We start from the raw sequence: 15,952 nt of genomic DNA, 5'->3' as shown, positions 1-15,952 counted from the left end.
TTTTTTTTTTTTTTTTTTTTTTTTTTTTTTTTTTTTTTTGTCTTTTGTCTTTTTTTCCGTGTCCGGCAACGGATCGCAACCCTCAGTGTTGCCCCCGTACCGGACCAGGGACCGGCAACGGGATTGCAAACCTCGGCGTTGCTCCCGTGCCTCGCTCAGCCAGTGAGCGGGAGCCGGTCCGTATGTGGGATCCGAACCCTCGGGCGGGAGCGCCACCGCGCTTCCCAAGCGGCGCACTACCCAGTGCGCCACCGGGCCGGCCCAAACCTCACTTTCAAAAACAGGTAGTGGCCAGTGCTGACTGCTGCTTAGCTGGCCTCTCTCCAGCCCGTTCTGTGGCCCCCTGGCTGTTTTGAGAGGCGGCAGGTGTATCTAGTCATGACAGCTACTGGCCGCTCTTGGTGAGCCTGGGGCATCTGGTAGGCAGGAGCAGCTCAGGGAAGGAAATCTGTATGACTCGGAGCCCGTGGTTCCCTCATCTGCAGAGGGGTAGCCGCATCTGCCTCACAGTGTTCTGGGGAGGAGCAAGTACCAGGAGCTGAAGAGGGCCTGCCTAGTGTAGACACCCAGTGAGGCCTAGTGACAAAGGGGAGGGGCGGGAGGAGGCGGCTGTCCGGCAGCGTGGGGCAGGAGGCAGCGGGTCCGAGAAGCTGGATGTTGAATGGTGTCTGGTTTGTAGGTGGGGAAGCACTACCTGCGATTAGCCAATGACGCGGATGAAGAACTCAACAACTGCACCGCCGTGGACTGGCTGGTCCTCGCTGCAAAGCAGGGTCGGCGGGAGGCTGTGAAGCTTCTTCGCCGATGCTTGGCAGACAGAAAAGGTGGGTGTGTGTGAGGCTAAGACAGCCGCCCCAGAGACAAGCAGTTGGTAGTGCTGCTTGGTAGATGCACAAGTGAAATAATAGCAGCAGGAAAGCCCGGTGCTGGTGATGCCATTGGGAAATGAGTGCAGTTTCTGTTTTGCTAGTGGCCTTGTCCTGCTGGACATTGTTTCTGGAGCATAGCATGGACATTTAACAGACCGAGCCACTTTCATTCCCTTTGGCTTTGTTGGTGTCACGGGGAGGAGACAGCCACACGTACCTACACACAGTGGACACTGAGCGGGCGGACACTGCAAGACCAGCGGGCCTCCCACGTGCAGAGTGGGCGCTGGCAGGGACTGTGCTCAGATGGCCTTTCAGTTAAATGTTCACTCTACCCTGGTAACCAAGGTGCCTGACAAGCCTCTCGCGCGAGTCACCCTCTCAGAGCAGCACTGATGGCATCCAGGCCGGGGGGACGCAGCCATTACCCCTCCTGTCTCTCAGGCATCACCTCGGAGAACGAGCCGGAGGTGAGGCAGCTGTCCTCCGAGACCGACCTGGAGAGGGCTGTGCGCAAGGCGGCGCTGGTCATGTACTGGAAGCTCAACCCCAAGAAGAAGAAGCAGGTGGCCGTGTCGGAGCTGCTGGAGAATGTGGGCCAGGTCAACGAGCATGGTACGTGGCCTCTTCACAGGCACCAGGCGTGTCCAGGGAGCAGCTCGCTGGTGGGGAGGGGGATAGGTGGCCTGTTAACAAAAAGGACAGCAAAGAGCACACTCTCCCTGAGCTCATCCTAGTGCCAGGGTGAGACACAGGAGTGACAGGGCTTGGCCCCCAGGGAGTTCATGGTCTGATTGAGGGGAATTCATGCCAGCGGCCAAGGCCCGCAGAAGGTGGCTGGGCTCAGGCAGTGCTGACTAAGCAGGGCGGAGCAGGCAGTGCTTTGTGAAGCCTCCTCTGGAGCACCGCTGGGGGGCACTGTGTCCACCCTCGTGGTTGAGGCTCAGAGGTGATTGCCCTGCCCGATGGCTGTGATGGAGTTCCCAGGCCTGTGGTCCCCAGAGCTCGGGATGCCCCAGGAGCCTGTAGCCAGATTTTGGAGGGCTGTAGGGCACAAGGGTCAGGCAGCCTGTGTTGATTCTCAACCCACCTTGTCCCCTGCAGATGGAGGGGCGCAGCCAGGCCCCGTCCCCAAGTCACTACAGAAGCAGAGGCGGATGCTGGAGCGCTTGGTCAGCAGTGAATGTGAGTACGGCCGCCTGCCCTACACCTATCAACACCCTTGTCCATGTCCCCACCTGCCCCCCGGGCATGGCGTCCACCCCCTTCTGCAGAGCCCAGGCCTGGCCCCAGCAGGATCTCAGGGATGGGAAGGGACTCTCAGTGCAGCCCATTGGGTGTTAGTGTTCTGGGCACTGGGATGTGCACCTGGCCCACAGGGAGCACCTGCTCTAGCGGGAAGATGGACATGGGACTGACACTGCAGCACGGCGATCCCTGCCAGACAGAGAAGCGGGTGGGCTGCATCCGGTGCCTGAGTGAGTGGGGAAGGCTGAGGGGGAGTTAGTGCCGTGACCAGCCCCGGAGGGCAATCCAGGCGGAGGGAACAGCATGATCAGAGGCCCAGGGGAGACCTGGCGGGGCGTGTGAGGGTCTCTACCCCAGCCTGGGCCTTTGCGGGGAGGTAGGAAGTGGGGTAGCAGAGCCTGCATGAAGGGAGGCAATAGAGGCTTGGGACATGCTGAGCTGGGTGTGTCTTTGGGACTAGGCTCCAGGAACTAGAAGAGACTCTCATCCCCCCATGCAGCCACCCCCCTGACCACCGCTCCCCTGTATGGGGTGGACTCTGCAGTGTGGGTGCCCCGGACTCCTGTCCTGGAGAAGCCAGGCAGGTGGGACACTCTGGCTCCTCAGCATTAACAGGAGAGCTCAGGTGAACACCCAGGTCTGCTGCAGACTCTTCTTGTGATCTTGGGCAGGTCTTATTTTCTTTCTGGTCCTCAGTTTCCCCTTCTGGACAGTGAGATGGTCAGATTAGAGGATCGAAGGGCCCCCCTGTCTCAGGAGCTTCTGAGCTTCTTGTGGTGGGGGGGGGTATCGTGCAGTTGGGGAGACATCTCACTTTCCCTCTGGACCAATGAGAGAAAGTGTCGCTGGAACTCTGGCGACAACTGAATCCCTGCGTCTGAGTAGGGGGACGTGGGTGTGTGGGCTGCTGCATTCTCCGTTTGGGGGAGGCAGAGAATTGTATCATGCTGAGATGGAGAGGAGTCCGTGACTTACAGAAACTGGAGGAACGGAGAGACCTTTAGAAGTTTCCAACCACCAGGGTGCCGGGTGCGTGGCTGCACTGCAGAGAGACGTGTGTGTGCCTGAGCAGGGCGCCCAGGTCAGGAGTCCTTCCTGTAGTGACGTTGCAGGCAGAGTTTAGATCCGTGGGCCACCCAGGCCATGCAGCTCTGACTTCACACCCTGCAGAGATTTGTGATTAACCAGGTCACAACTCTGTTGTTGGACATAGAAACTGCTGGAAGGTCATGCACTCGAGTGGGAAAAATGCACTCCCTGGGCTTAGACCCACTGCCTGGGGCTCCTCTGCCACCCGCCAGTGTGGGACCCTGGCAGAGACTCGGCCTCCAGAGCCTCACCTGGCACACCTGGGCACCATGCTTGGCTCCTCTTTTTGCACACCTGGGCACTGTGTTGGATCCTCTCTCCTTTGCACACTCACACCTGGTCCACCAGGAGGCCCCCAGTGCTCACCACCCCTGCAGCTACTCCTTGGATCTGGCCTGTCACCTCTTCTGGAGTGTCTGTGACACTCCTGCCTGGTCTCCCTCTCCCACCCCACCCTGGCATAGTCTTTTCTCTGACTTCTGTTCACAGCCCTCCAGGGTCTCCCCCTCGTCCATAGAATAACTCCAGAGTCCTCACAACGGCCTGACAGTGCCCCACGTCACCGCCCCCCTGCCCCACAGCTCCCTCTTTACCCGTTGCCCAGATCACTCACCTCAGGCTGAGGTCCTCCCGCGCAGTCTCACCCAAGCAGCAGCTGGGGGCCTTGAGGGACCTGGCCCTCCTTGTCCCCCGCCCCATGGAGCTCCTCCCCGTCATTCCTCCTCTGTGCGCTGGCTGATCCCTGTGCCTGGCTTGCTCTTTCCGTGGCCATGTGTGGCCCCCTCCCTCCCTGCCGTCACATGAATCCTGTGTCCCCGCATTGATAGGGGCCCTCCATCCGCTGTGTTTCCAGGGCACTGGCCCTGCTCCCCTGCGCCATCATCTCTGGCATATCTGCTGTTTGTTAACTGCCTGCCTCCATGGGATGCCACTTCTGTGAGGCCAGGACTCAGGCTGCCTGGGTGTTGTATCCCCCTCTTAGAACATGCCCTCTCTTCCCCCCACGGGAAGCTCCCAGAAAGCTGGCTCCCACCAGCCCTGGGCCTCATACTCAGGGCTCAGTGGGTTGGAGAGGTCCCTTGACACGCCCGTCCTGGACCAACCTGGAGGAGAGCTTCCAAGATGGATGTGGCTCTCAGCGACTTCCCAACCTTTATCCAGCATCCATCACCCCTGCTAGAGGGAGCCCGGACTTGGGCACTCTCTGGGTTTTGTTTGCCCATTTTAAGCATTTCCCAGTGTTCAGGAAAGTATCTGGCACATAGTAGGCCCTCGGTGGTTCACGTTGGATGGAGGGGTTAACAGGTACATTGTACGCCCTCTGTGGATGTGTGTTGGGTGGAGGGGTTAGCAGGTGCATAGTAGGCCCTCAGCGGATCATTGGATAGCGGGGTTAGCAGAGGGCTGGGCTGCAGCGTGGCTTGTCACCAGCACTGTGAGAAGTCCAGCTGAGGCTGGAGGTAGAGAAGGATGTCAGGGCACTGGAGGTTCCGGATGTTGAAGGGTTGGCAGCTGATCTGGGCTCAGAGGTGCAGGTAGACTCCAGACATCAGGAGCTAGGGAAGGAAGGAAAGCTTGGGTGCAGGGACACAGCAGTCTGTCACAAAGGCCAGGGGCAGGAGTGGAGGCTGGCACTGGGCAGACCTGCCGCTTCCCAACCCCACCCCCGTCCAGCCTGGCCCTTGTCCATTCATCAGCTGAGGCAGGGTTCCTCCACCTGACCACACTCAGCTCCTGTCTGAGCTTGGCCCCAAGCCACCCTTCCCCACCTCACCCATCCGTGTCAGGGCCACGGTGAGGACCCCATGCCATTTTTTCATGTGCTTCAGCCAAGAACTATATCGCGCTGGACGACTTTGTGGAGATCACCAAGAAGTACGCCAAGGGCATCATCCCCACAAACCTGTTCCTGCAGGATGAGGACGATGATGACGAGCTGGCAGGGAAGAGCCCCGAGGACCTGCCCCTGCGCCTCAGGGTGAGTCGGCCAGACCTCACCTCCTTGGGCACACACGCGGTTCCTGTCAGGCACCCCTCGTGCTCTCCACGAAGCTGTGGGTGGGACGGTCCTCACCTAACAGAAGCGTCCTGGAGCTGTGCCGCTTGTCCTTCAGGACGCCCTCTGTCGCTGCGTAAGGACGCGTCTTCGGGACAGAGGCATTTCTTATGCAGTCGGGTGGGCGCACTCAGGGTGACGTGCACCCAGTGTGATGTGCGCCCAAGGTGATGTGCGCTGGAGAGAGCCCGTCTTTTGGCTTTCTCTGCCACAAAGCACCGTGTGGAGAGCAGGGTGGAGGGATTGGGTTCTGACTTTCATTTAGACTTTATCATTTAGAAAAATTAGCCGTTTATGGCACAGAACAGAGGTCAGAACTTTGAAAATGCCTTCCCCAAAATGAAGTGCAGTGTCCATCTAGCCAGGGAGGACTGTGCAGTGATGCCTGTTGTCCCTGGTCCTGCGAGGGCTCAGGGAGAGAGAGCAAGAGCGTGGGAGAGTGGGGGAGGGTGGGCCGGTATGTGTGCAGGACAAGGGGCTCACCTGAAGGAAGCGAGCAGCACAGACGGCAAGGGCTGAGCAGGGGCGGAGAGCCCAGTGGCGCAGCCCCACTGCCTACTTGACAGCTTCTGCGTTCTCAGCCACGTGGTGGGACGTACGGTGCAGACACACGAGGCAGCCATATGGTCTCCTTACAGATTGCCCTGGTTCAGTTCACATGGTTGAATTAGATGTGAACATAGCTCAGTCTGCAGGGGAACCCAAACTTCCAGACAGGTGTGTCAGCAAGCACAAGGGGCCTCTGAGCAGATGAGTTGCTGTCACAGCACCCATGGGTGTGTGTTGTCCAAGTGTCCCTGAGGTTCTGGTATTCTTAACCGACTGAGAACATGGGTGAACCACCATCAATGTGTTGGATGGGCAAACGGGTCAAGGTTGGGGCAGGATGTGGGTCAGCTGCAGCCGGCGGGAAGTCGGAGCCCAGTGTGTGGACAGGGCAGGGCAGGATGCTCCCCGGGACCCAGAGAGCAATTGTATCTGAGCGTGAGTCTGCAAGGAGCACCCAGAGCTGTCAAGTGTCCTGTCCAGTGAAAGAGAGACTGGCCATTCTGGAGGCTGAGACGCAGCGCCAGGATAGCAGAGAACTTGAACTGAGGGAGCTCAGGGCTTTCATTGACAGTGTACTCAGAGGGGGGCCCTGGGCTAAATGTTCACAGATAAGATGTCATAATTCCTTACTAGCATGAGAGAGGGAAGAGGAGCATTTGGCATGGTTTTTGGCAAAGAGGAGGTGCTCCTCAAATGCCAGTGAGGGTCAAAGGTGAAAGGGTAAGTTGGAGAAGACCCTCGTGCCAGAAGGCCATGGCCTGGGTGTCCCAGTTTACGCCATCCCAGCATAAGTACTAATAAAGCACCCTGCTTTGGACACTGAATTTTATGTCACCCCACTTACAAGTGATGAGTCTGGTGCTGTACTATACCTGAAAGTCCTTTCTGGGAGAGAGACTTAAAGTATTCTGACACGGAAAAAGCAAGGCTCTGAGTTTCCTTCCAACGTTTGAAACTGTCAGAGCTCTGATGCCTTTACAGTTTTTCTTATTAAAAGTCTTTTGCAAAAGACACATAATGAATCATCACAGGCGTCTCCTAGAGCTAAAGCTGTCCCAGCTTTTAATAGCCTTTTGGAGAACAAAGGAGAAGGTACTTTGGAGAGGTTGTCTTCTCCCACAGTGAGAAATGACAGACGCCTCTTTGTGAGCTCACGTTACTCCCACAAGGAAAGTTCCAGACTCCACTCTGGAGCCTGGAAGTGCAGGCACCGTGACAGATAAACCCTCTGAAAAATACATTGAATGATATTTTAAAATCCTAACATTTTTTCCATTAAATCATTGCAAAATGCAACATGAGGATGTTTTCACTCGGGTTTGAGCAGCATCTAGCTGAGACTCACTCGCCTCGGCCCGAGTGGAGGGAGGCGGCACGCTGGTCACGGCCCGGCTGTGACGCTGCGTTTTCTACGTTTCTTGGGACAGCACAGGGCGATCACCTCGGGTGGGGCGCATGCTCGTCACTGTTCCTCTCGCAGAACTAGATCCTGCTTGCATTTTCTTAATTTCGTTTTTTTCCATCTCAAAGCAGAGTTTATTTTCATTTGTTTACACATTTTCTACAGAAAAGGAGTCCCACCATTTGGTGGAAGGCTTGGGTGGAAGCTGCAGGGAGCAGGGTACAGGAACTTGAAAAGGAACCATTCCCTGGTCACCCGTGCTGCCCAAGACACTGGACACCACCAGTGTCATGTTCTAGAAGCTTCATTGTCTTTTAGAGGCCCTCTCAGCTAGGCAATCAGTTGTGTGGCAAAACAGTATGAACAGCTTTGAGTGGGACGGGATTTCAGGTGAACTTTAACCAAGGCCAGCTCCCTGCTGCGCGTCACGCAGGCCTGGGGGCACTGCCCGCTTGCCCGCTGTTAGCAAGCTCCCCACGGGGCTGAGCTGCGCCGGCTGACGCACTTCCAGCTGCTGGCTTCAGCTGGCTGGACTGGCCGGGCCTCATCCGGAGAGCTCCTCCCCGAGAAGCCCTGCGGCGGCTTTGTTTTCATAAGTGCTGGCTTGCTCTATGGCAAGCGTCAGAAACGACCCCAGAGGCTAATGCTGCTGAGCCTGATCGTCCCTGTCACCCTTCCCACAGCATGTGTGGACACCTCTCCACTCATGGGGAAGGCTGGTGGCCCCAGAGAGTGGGGGAGCCGTTAGGTGGTTTATTAGACTGCTCCTCTCTTTGCTTGTTATAGAACCGTGGACTGTCACAAATGTGTAAGAGGACACAGAGCTGTTCGTCCATGTGAGTGTATATAGGTGTGTACACACACATACATGTCCTTAAGCGTGTCACGGTCCTCACCTGGGGAAGCTCCGTCTGCCGGTAGCTTCCAGGTGTGCTAGTTATTTTTCTTTGTTTTTTTTTATTAAATTCAATTTTATCTGTATTTTCGTGGGGTACAATGTGTTGTTTTGATACATGCGTATCTTGTGCAATGATTCACTTAGGGTGGACAGCATAGTATTGTCCCCATTAGTTCACCCCAATCTCCCCACCCTACCTGCACCCTGCACCCCTCCGCCTCTGGTAACCACTATTCTACTCTTTACTTTTTTTTTTTTTTTAACAAAGGTTAACATCCTTATTGCAAAAAGAACTCTTAAAAGTTAATTAGAAAAATCTAAGCAGAAATTTGGTGAGGGACATGAGCAGATAAGTCACGCACCCCAAAGGAACACCCGTGGTTGACAAATACATTGGATCTGGTTGTGGGCTGGGGCGGAGCCGGCCCGGCCACTGTCTCAAGATCCTGGGTGTCATCTGGCTCCATTGCTGGGCTGGATGTGTGGCGGGGGCGGAGCTAAGGCCCATGGCCCCCATCTCAGGACCTCCCCAGGCATCAGGCTGGCTCCGTTACTGGTTTGGATATGCCTGTTCAAGTTGTTTTGAGTTGACAGCCAAGGTTCTTGGGCAGATGAGGGCCACATGCTGGTGGTGTCACTCAGTTACTGTTCACCCAGGATTCTTCCTCAGCCCTCCAGTGGGACAACAGAGAGAGCCTGCCCACAGGAGTCGGGGAGGCTGGCGCTGCCCACCTGTCCCAGCACTGATGGGGCATCTGGCTGCTGCTTCCTGTCCATCTGTGCTCAGGCCTGGCCCTACCACATAGCATCTCAATGGGCTCTGGGCCCATGGTCAGGCTTCCTGCTCTGACACAGGGCTGAGTACTCTGAGGAGCCACTCCCTGGTGCTGTCCAGGCCCTTGTCCCTCTGGAGACATCCAGACCCCTGCCCTGTGCTCCATGCTGCACTATGTGAGGACTGGCACTGTCATGGCCACTTTCTCCTTTCACCCCTCCAGCCTCTGTCCCCTTCCTCTGTGCCCTGGCCCGGCCAAGGGCCTCTACGAGTTCTGCACAGACCAGGCAGGATGTGAGGGTGCCCTGGGTGGGAGAATCACCCCCACCTGCTTCCTGAGGCTGCTCCCCTCTCACTTTCCCCGGCCCTTCATTCACCTGTGGCTGTGGTGAAGGCTGAGAGCTGCTCTGACCTCTCACTGTGCTGCTGGGGGGACAGGGGCAAGGCTGGGGAGGAGAGGCTGCCTTTGAACGCATCTGTGTGAGGGTGTGTGTCTGTGTGGGGTTGTGTGTAAGCAGCATGTTGTGTGTGCATGCACTGTGTGTGCATGCGTGTGTGTATGGGGGGGTGTGCAGGGGGTGTGCACATGTGCTTGGGTGAGTGTGTATGTGCATGTGGGCTGCGGGGGGCAGGCAGCTGGTTCTCAGGGCCCACTGCCACTAGCGAAAGTTTCTCATCCACCTGTTACCACTGAATCATCGCTTTGTTCAGGAAAGACGTGATGAGTCCCTGCTGTCTGTGTTTGCGCCGAATTCTCTCAAATGCCCACTCAGCCTCCCCTCTCGGGACTGCTAGTGGCTGTCACTTCTTTAGAGCCCAGCATAGTCTTGTAAAGTAATGGTTGCCATCCCCCTCGACAGACGAGGAAGCTGAGGCTCAGGGGGGTGACATCCTTGTTGCAATGTGGAGCTGAGGCACGAACCTGCTCCTAGACGGCAGCCCGGGACCCTGTCATGTGCTCCAAAGAACCCCATGGGGAAGGAAGGGGAGCTGGGAGGGTCCCGCTGGGCTCTTGAGGTCTTGCAGGGGAGACAAGTTCGTGTGAGTCCAGCACCCCTGTTGAGGGTGGGGAGCCAGGCACGGGGGTGGGGGGTGGAGAAGGGCTCCAGGGCCCCAGAAGAGGAAGGGCCAGGACCTGTAGTGGGGTGGTACTGAGAGAAGGCCCATATGGATCCTAGAGCATGGGAGGATTTTCCACCAGGTGGAGGTAGGAGGACCCACTAGGACCCAGCAGGGCAAAGGGCCCAGCCGTGAGACAACAGCCGGGGTGGTGTGCATTGCCCCAGAGCTGGGCTGGTTGAAGGGAGGCATGGGAGGGAGAGCTGTGGGGATTCCTGTCCCAGCTTGGTTCCAATGCTCCATCTCCCCCCTGCCCCCAGGTGGTCAAGTACCCCCTGCACGCCATCATGGAAATCAAGGAGTACCTAATTGACGTGGCCTCCCGGGCCGGCATGCACTGGCTGTCCACCATCGTCCCCACCCACCACATCAACGCCCTCATCTTCTTCTTCATCATCAGCAACCTGACCGTCGACTTCTTCGCCTTCTTTATCCCCCTGGTCATCTTCTACCTGTCCTTCGTGTCCATGGTGATCTGCACCCTCAAGGTGTTCCAGGACAGCAAGGCCTGGGAGAACTTCCGCACCCTCACCGACCTGCTGCTGCGCTTCGAGCCCAATCTGGACGTGGAGCAGGCCGAGGTCAACTTCGGCTGGAACCACCTGGAGCCCTACGCCCACTTCCTGCTGTCCGTCATCTTCGTCATCTTCTCCTTCCCCCTCGCCAGCAAGGACTGTGTGCCCTGCTCAGAGCTAGCCGTCATCGCCGCCTTCTTCACTGTCACCAGCTACATGAGCCTGAGCACCTCGGCTGAGCCCTACACCAGGCGGGCCCTGGTCACCGAGGTCACCGCTGGCCTGCTGTCCCTGCTGCCCTCCGTGCCCCTGGACTGGCGCTACCTGAAGCTCCTCGGCCAGACCTTCTTCACCGTGCCCGTTGGCCACCTGGTCGTCCTCAACGTCAGCGTCCCCTGCCTGCTCTACATCTACCTCTTCTACCTCTTCTTCCGCATGGCCCAGCTGAGGCACTTCAAAGGCACCTACTGCTACCTGGTGCCCTACCTGGTCTGCTTCATGTGGTGTGAACTCTCCGTGGTCATCCTGCTGGAGTCCACTGGCTTGGGGCTGGTCCGCGCCTCCGTCGGCTACTTCCTGTTCCTCTTTGCGCTCCCTGTCCTGGTGGCTGGCCTCGCTCTCATGGGCATGCTGCACTTTGCCCGGTGGTTCGTGTCCCTGGAGCTCACCAAGATCGTGGTCACCATGGCAGTCTGCAGCGTCCCCCTGCTGTTCCGCTGGTGGACCAAGGCCAACTTCTCCGTGGTGGAGATGGTCAAGTCGCTGACGCGGAGCTCCGTCGTGAAGCTCATCCTGGTGTGGATCTCAGCGGTCGTGCTCTTCTGCTGGTTCTACGTGTACCGCTCGGAGGGCATGAAGGTCTACAACTCCACGCTGACCTGGCAGCAGTACGGCTTCCTGTGCGGGCCGCGGGCCTGGAAGGAGACCAACATGGCGCGCACCCAGATCCTGTGCAGCCACCTAGAGGGCCACAGGGTCACGTGGACGGGCCGTTTCAAGTACGTCCGGGTGACCGAGATCGACAACAGCGCCGAGTCAGCTATCAACATGCTGCCGTTTTTCGTGGGCGACTGGATGCGCTGCCTCTATGGTGAGCCCTACCCCGCCTGCAGTCCCGGGAACACCTCCACGGCCGAGGAGGAGCTCTGCCGCCTCAAGCTGCTGGCCAAGCACCCCTGCCACATCAGGAAGTTCGACCGCTACAAGTTCGAGATCACGGTGGGCATGCCATACAGCAGCGGGGCCAACGGCCCCCGCGGCCACGAGGAGGACGACGTCACCAAGGACATCGTGCTGCGGGCCAGCAGCGAGTTCAAGGGCGTGCTGCTCAGCCTGCGCCAGGGCAGCCTCGTCGAGTTCAGCACCGTCCTCGAGGGCCGCCTGGGCAGCAAGTGGCCCGTCTTCGAGCTCAAGGCCATCAGCTGCCTCAATTGCATGGCCCAGCTGTCGCCTGCCAAGCGGCACGTGAAAATCGAGCATGACTGGCGCAGCACCGCACATAGCGCTGTGAAGTTCGCCTTTGACTTCTTCTTCTTCCCATTCCTGTCAGCTGTGTGAGGGCCTGTCCACGGCTGGGGAAGGCCTCCGTGCATGATGCTGTGAGGACCTTTCCCGGTGGCCGCCTGGCCAACGAGCACAGCCCAGTGCTAAGTGTGTGCCCGCGTGTGCAGGTCTGGGCTTCTGAAACCTCTCGTTCATGTACGGACTGCTCAGGCCCCGACGAGGGGTGACCGCTGTTTCACTGTGTCCACTTTGAATGCCCGTTGTCGCTGGAAGTTGCATGCACGGTCTTCACCCACTCTCCCACCCCTTCCGAGTTAGCTGGTGCTTCAGACTGGACTAGAAGGAGTCCCAGGACCCAAAAGCACTTTACAGATGAAGTCTTCCCTCCTCCCCCACCGCCTCTAAGCACCCTGTGGCTCTTATTTACTTCTGTGTTGGATTTGTTTTTTAATTAAGAAGCAAATATGCATCAGTGTAAACTCAGTGGTAGCATTTCTTATTTATTTGGTTACTGCTAAGCCTTGACATCTGTTCGCCTTTCCCAGGGCATGTGCCCAGCTGCCTGATTCCTGGCCTTATAGTCAAGCCCTGGCCTGAGCAGAGGCCAGGGGAGGTGGCGGCTCTGGGCAGAGCATGTCCATGTTGAGCCCTGGGCACCACAGTCTGCCTGATGGCTTTCCTGCCCTGTGGGTAGTGGGTGAATCCGTCAAGACTTGGGAAACAGAAGGAACCCTCAGCATCCTTTCCCAATACTCAGAAAAATTTGGCCATGTTCAGTACTATAGAGCAGGAAGTCAGGGTCCTAAAGCAGCCGAAATAAAAGCCTTTGGCGAAATCTACAGTCCTTTCCTTCTTTTTTTGTTTAAAAGAAGTCTTCTTTTGTACACGCATGAGAATCAGCAGGTATTGACACTATTTAATGAAATCCAAGTCCATGTTCACACAGTTGACACCCACTGCCAGAGAGCAGACCCCGGCACCCCCTCAAGTGTGAGGGCCCCTGAGGTGTCTGCTGTGACCCTCAGTAGCAGGGGCCAGCTGATGCCAACATTCACAGAACGTCAGCCCTGCTGTCAACTCAGATCTTACTAGGTGGAAAGCACACACATTCACAATTATTTTTGAAGCTCAAATTACCGATGAAGTATAGCATACGTGGTGATTCAGGGCTTGGTGGCTGCCACCCCACACAGTAATGTGTTTGTGAAACTGTCCTGTATTCAACAGTGTACAGTGATATTCCATGGAATTATAATCAGAACTTACATCGCTTGGGGGTGCTAGAGCAGCTTGGGGCCCCCAGCAAACTTAGCTCCCCACTACGGGGATGTGTGTCTGGCTCTGTCCCTTGGGTGTTCAGTTTCTTCCCTGAGGCTTAGGACAAGTCCAGCACCCCCTCCCAACCCCCATGGGCCTGGCTGCTCCCCAGTGGGCAGCGGGCTCCACTTATGGTTGGGAAACTTCAAATCACCCACAGTCTTCCCATGGCAGACCCTGGCGTGGGCGGCTCAGGATGTGGCAGTGGCTGTTTCCCTCATCACGTGGGGCAGGTGGCAGCTGCCTCCCTGCACCGCTAGCTCATCTCGTTTTGTCCTTCTGCCCCCAGGGTCTGCCTGGAATCCCCGTGATAAAGAAATGCTCAGGAGGGGTTACTGCTCCCGGCTGTGTGTTTGCTCCTGGGTTTCTTCGCCCAATAGTGAGATGAGGTTGAAGGTCAGCCCCAAGTCCCTCCCCATCCTGCAGATTATGAGGCCACAAAATGCATTCACCCCTCAACCCTGCTCCCCAGACTCACCACTCTTGTCTGGAGGTAGGGAAAGCCACCAGGCACTCTGAGTGAACACAGGGGACATTTAATCCTCACACCTGGATGAGGGGTACTATGACAACCCCCATCTGCAGAAGAGGACACCGAGAGGAGCCCACAGTGCATATTAGCAGCAGAGCCAGCATTGGACTGAGCTCTGCCGGGCCCTGTCCTTTGGGCCACCACAAAGCTACTTAGCACGCCATGATTAGCTTCTGAACAACCACCAGAGCCACCAGCTTGGAGCAGGGGCATCATGGTCTCATGGGGAAAGTAGGTGTATTAGTCCGTTTCTGTTGCTTATAACAATACCTGAAACTGGGTAATTTATAAAGAAATGAAATTTTATTTCTTACAGTTTGGAGGCTGGGAATTCTAAGGTCCAGGGAACATATCTGGTGAGGGCCTTCTTTCTGGTGGTGACTCTCCACAGCGATGCAGGGTGTCATGGCGAGAATGTGCTGAGCAAGAGAGAGCTGACCTGCTCACTCACTCTCCTTATAAAGCCGTCAGAACCACACCCGCTACTCCACGGATGGATCCTCTCCCCAGGGCACAGTCCTCACAGTCCAATCACTCTAAAAGCCCCACCTTCAATTGCTGTAGTAGGATTTCCCACCCTCTTAACACTGTTACAGTGGGGGCCAAGTTCCCAATACGTGAACTTTGGGAGACACGTTTAACCCACAGCAGCCGGGTTGGGCACTGGACCCAGGTTCTGCTTCTCTCTCTACCACACATGCCGTGTGACCAGGAACCACTCAGTACCTGTTCCCAGACCTCAGTGTCCTGATTTATAAAATGGGAAGTCTGGGCTGGGTCAGTGGTTTTCAAAACTTAGCAATGATGCCTTTTTTTGTGTGTGTGTGACCAGTAAGGGGATCACAACCCTTGGCTTGGTGTTGTCAGCACCACCCTCAGCCAGTGAGCGCACCGGCCATCCCTATATAGGATCCGAACCCGCGGCAGGAGCACCGCTGCACTCCCAGCGCCACACTCTCCCGAGTGTGCCACGGGGTCGGCCCCAATGGTGCCATTTTTAAGAAACTAAATGTAGAGAACCCCAAGCTGCAGTGAGAACGTTTAGTTGTAAGTTCAGATGTAACATACATAGATGAGAATAGGGGTCGGGCCGCCCAGTTTTGAATCCCAATTCTTTGCCTTCCCAGCTGAGTGAGCTTGGGCTATTTCAAGCTTTCCAGGCCTCAGTTTTCTCACCTGCAAAATGGGGATAACAGACCTACCTCACTGGCTGTTCTGAGGATAAAATGAGTTCGTTTTCTCACAGGGTGGTTAGAATAGTGTCTGGCACTACTAAATGCTCAATAAGCAATTTGTCAATTTTTTTAAAAGGACTTAAATATTCATGGAACTTAAGAACCAACTAAGAATCATTAAAGTCCATCACCAGAGGAACTGTAAAGTCCTTGCTAGCTTTTGAAGAACTCAGACTTTGTGAAAATAACTGGGTTTAGATTGGAACTGATTGGAAGCGGCTGAATCTGAACAGGGCCTGGTTTCTGATGACTCTGTGTCTGCACCCCCCACACACACCCGCAGGACCCCCACCCCATGCAAACAGTCCTGCCTTTCCTGTGCACCAGGGTGTAACTCCTCCGGACTCCGCATGCAGAAATGTTGGCCAATACCTGTGACTTACTCTCTAAAATATTCTTTATTTACCTTAACTAATCAGCCTTGAGCACGTTCACTGCCGCCCTTGAACAAATATTTACTGCCTTGTGATGCTGAGCTAGACTGTAATTCCTCAATTTGAGTCAAACCAGGCCCCAGCCTCAGGAACATCATGACCCCATGGGCAAGAAAAAACACTGAGGGCCCCAGTTCAGAGACAGGCAGTGCTGTGGGAGCCCAGGGGAGGGAGCAGCCTTCCAGCCCTGGGTTGCAGAAGGTCAGGAAGGCTCCCAGCTCCCGGAAAGAGGTGGGTTCGCCCCATATTGCAAGCAAGGGGAGGAACTGGGCTTGGAGAGGCCAGGAGGGAAGATATTCGGTATTCAAGGCCTCTGGTGTGGAGGAGGATAGAGCTCAGTGGGGTTGGGAGGGTTGAAAGGCCAGGTTGGAGGCACTTAGGAATTTGGACTTCGTCCTGCAGGCAGCCGGG

The 15,952-nt window shown here is 56.4% G+C and overlaps 1 protein-coding gene across 1 annotated transcript in view; it reads left to right on the top strand.

Moving 5' to 3' along the window:
- The window catches only part of WFS1 (Wolfram syndrome 1 (wolframin)), a 27,482-nt gene extending 14,620 nt beyond the window's left edge, over positions 1 to 12,862 (top strand). The window contains exons 3-7 of the mRNA XM_008580494.1: positions 680 to 824; positions 1,314 to 1,484; positions 1,974 to 2,054; positions 5,036 to 5,184; positions 10,266 to 12,862. Coding sequence (XP_008578716.1) covers positions 680 to 824; positions 1,314 to 1,484; positions 1,974 to 2,054; positions 5,036 to 5,184; positions 10,266 to 12,077 — 2,358 coding nt within the window. The 3' untranslated portion in view covers positions 12,078 to 12,862. The remainder of the gene's footprint in view (positions 1 to 679; positions 825 to 1,313; positions 1,485 to 1,973; positions 2,055 to 5,035; positions 5,185 to 10,265) is intronic.
- Positions 12,863 to 15,952: the final 3,090 nt, after the last annotated feature.

The sequence above is a fragment of the Galeopterus variegatus genome, unplaced genomic scaffold, assembly GCF_000696425.1.
Source record: "Galeopterus variegatus unplaced genomic scaffold, G_variegatus-3.0.2 Scaffold2113, whole genome shotgun sequence".
Classification (NCBI taxonomy): domain Eukaryota; kingdom Metazoa; phylum Chordata; class Mammalia; order Dermoptera; family Cynocephalidae; genus Galeopterus; species Galeopterus variegatus.
This window is presented reverse-complemented; position numbering and strand designations above follow the sequence as displayed.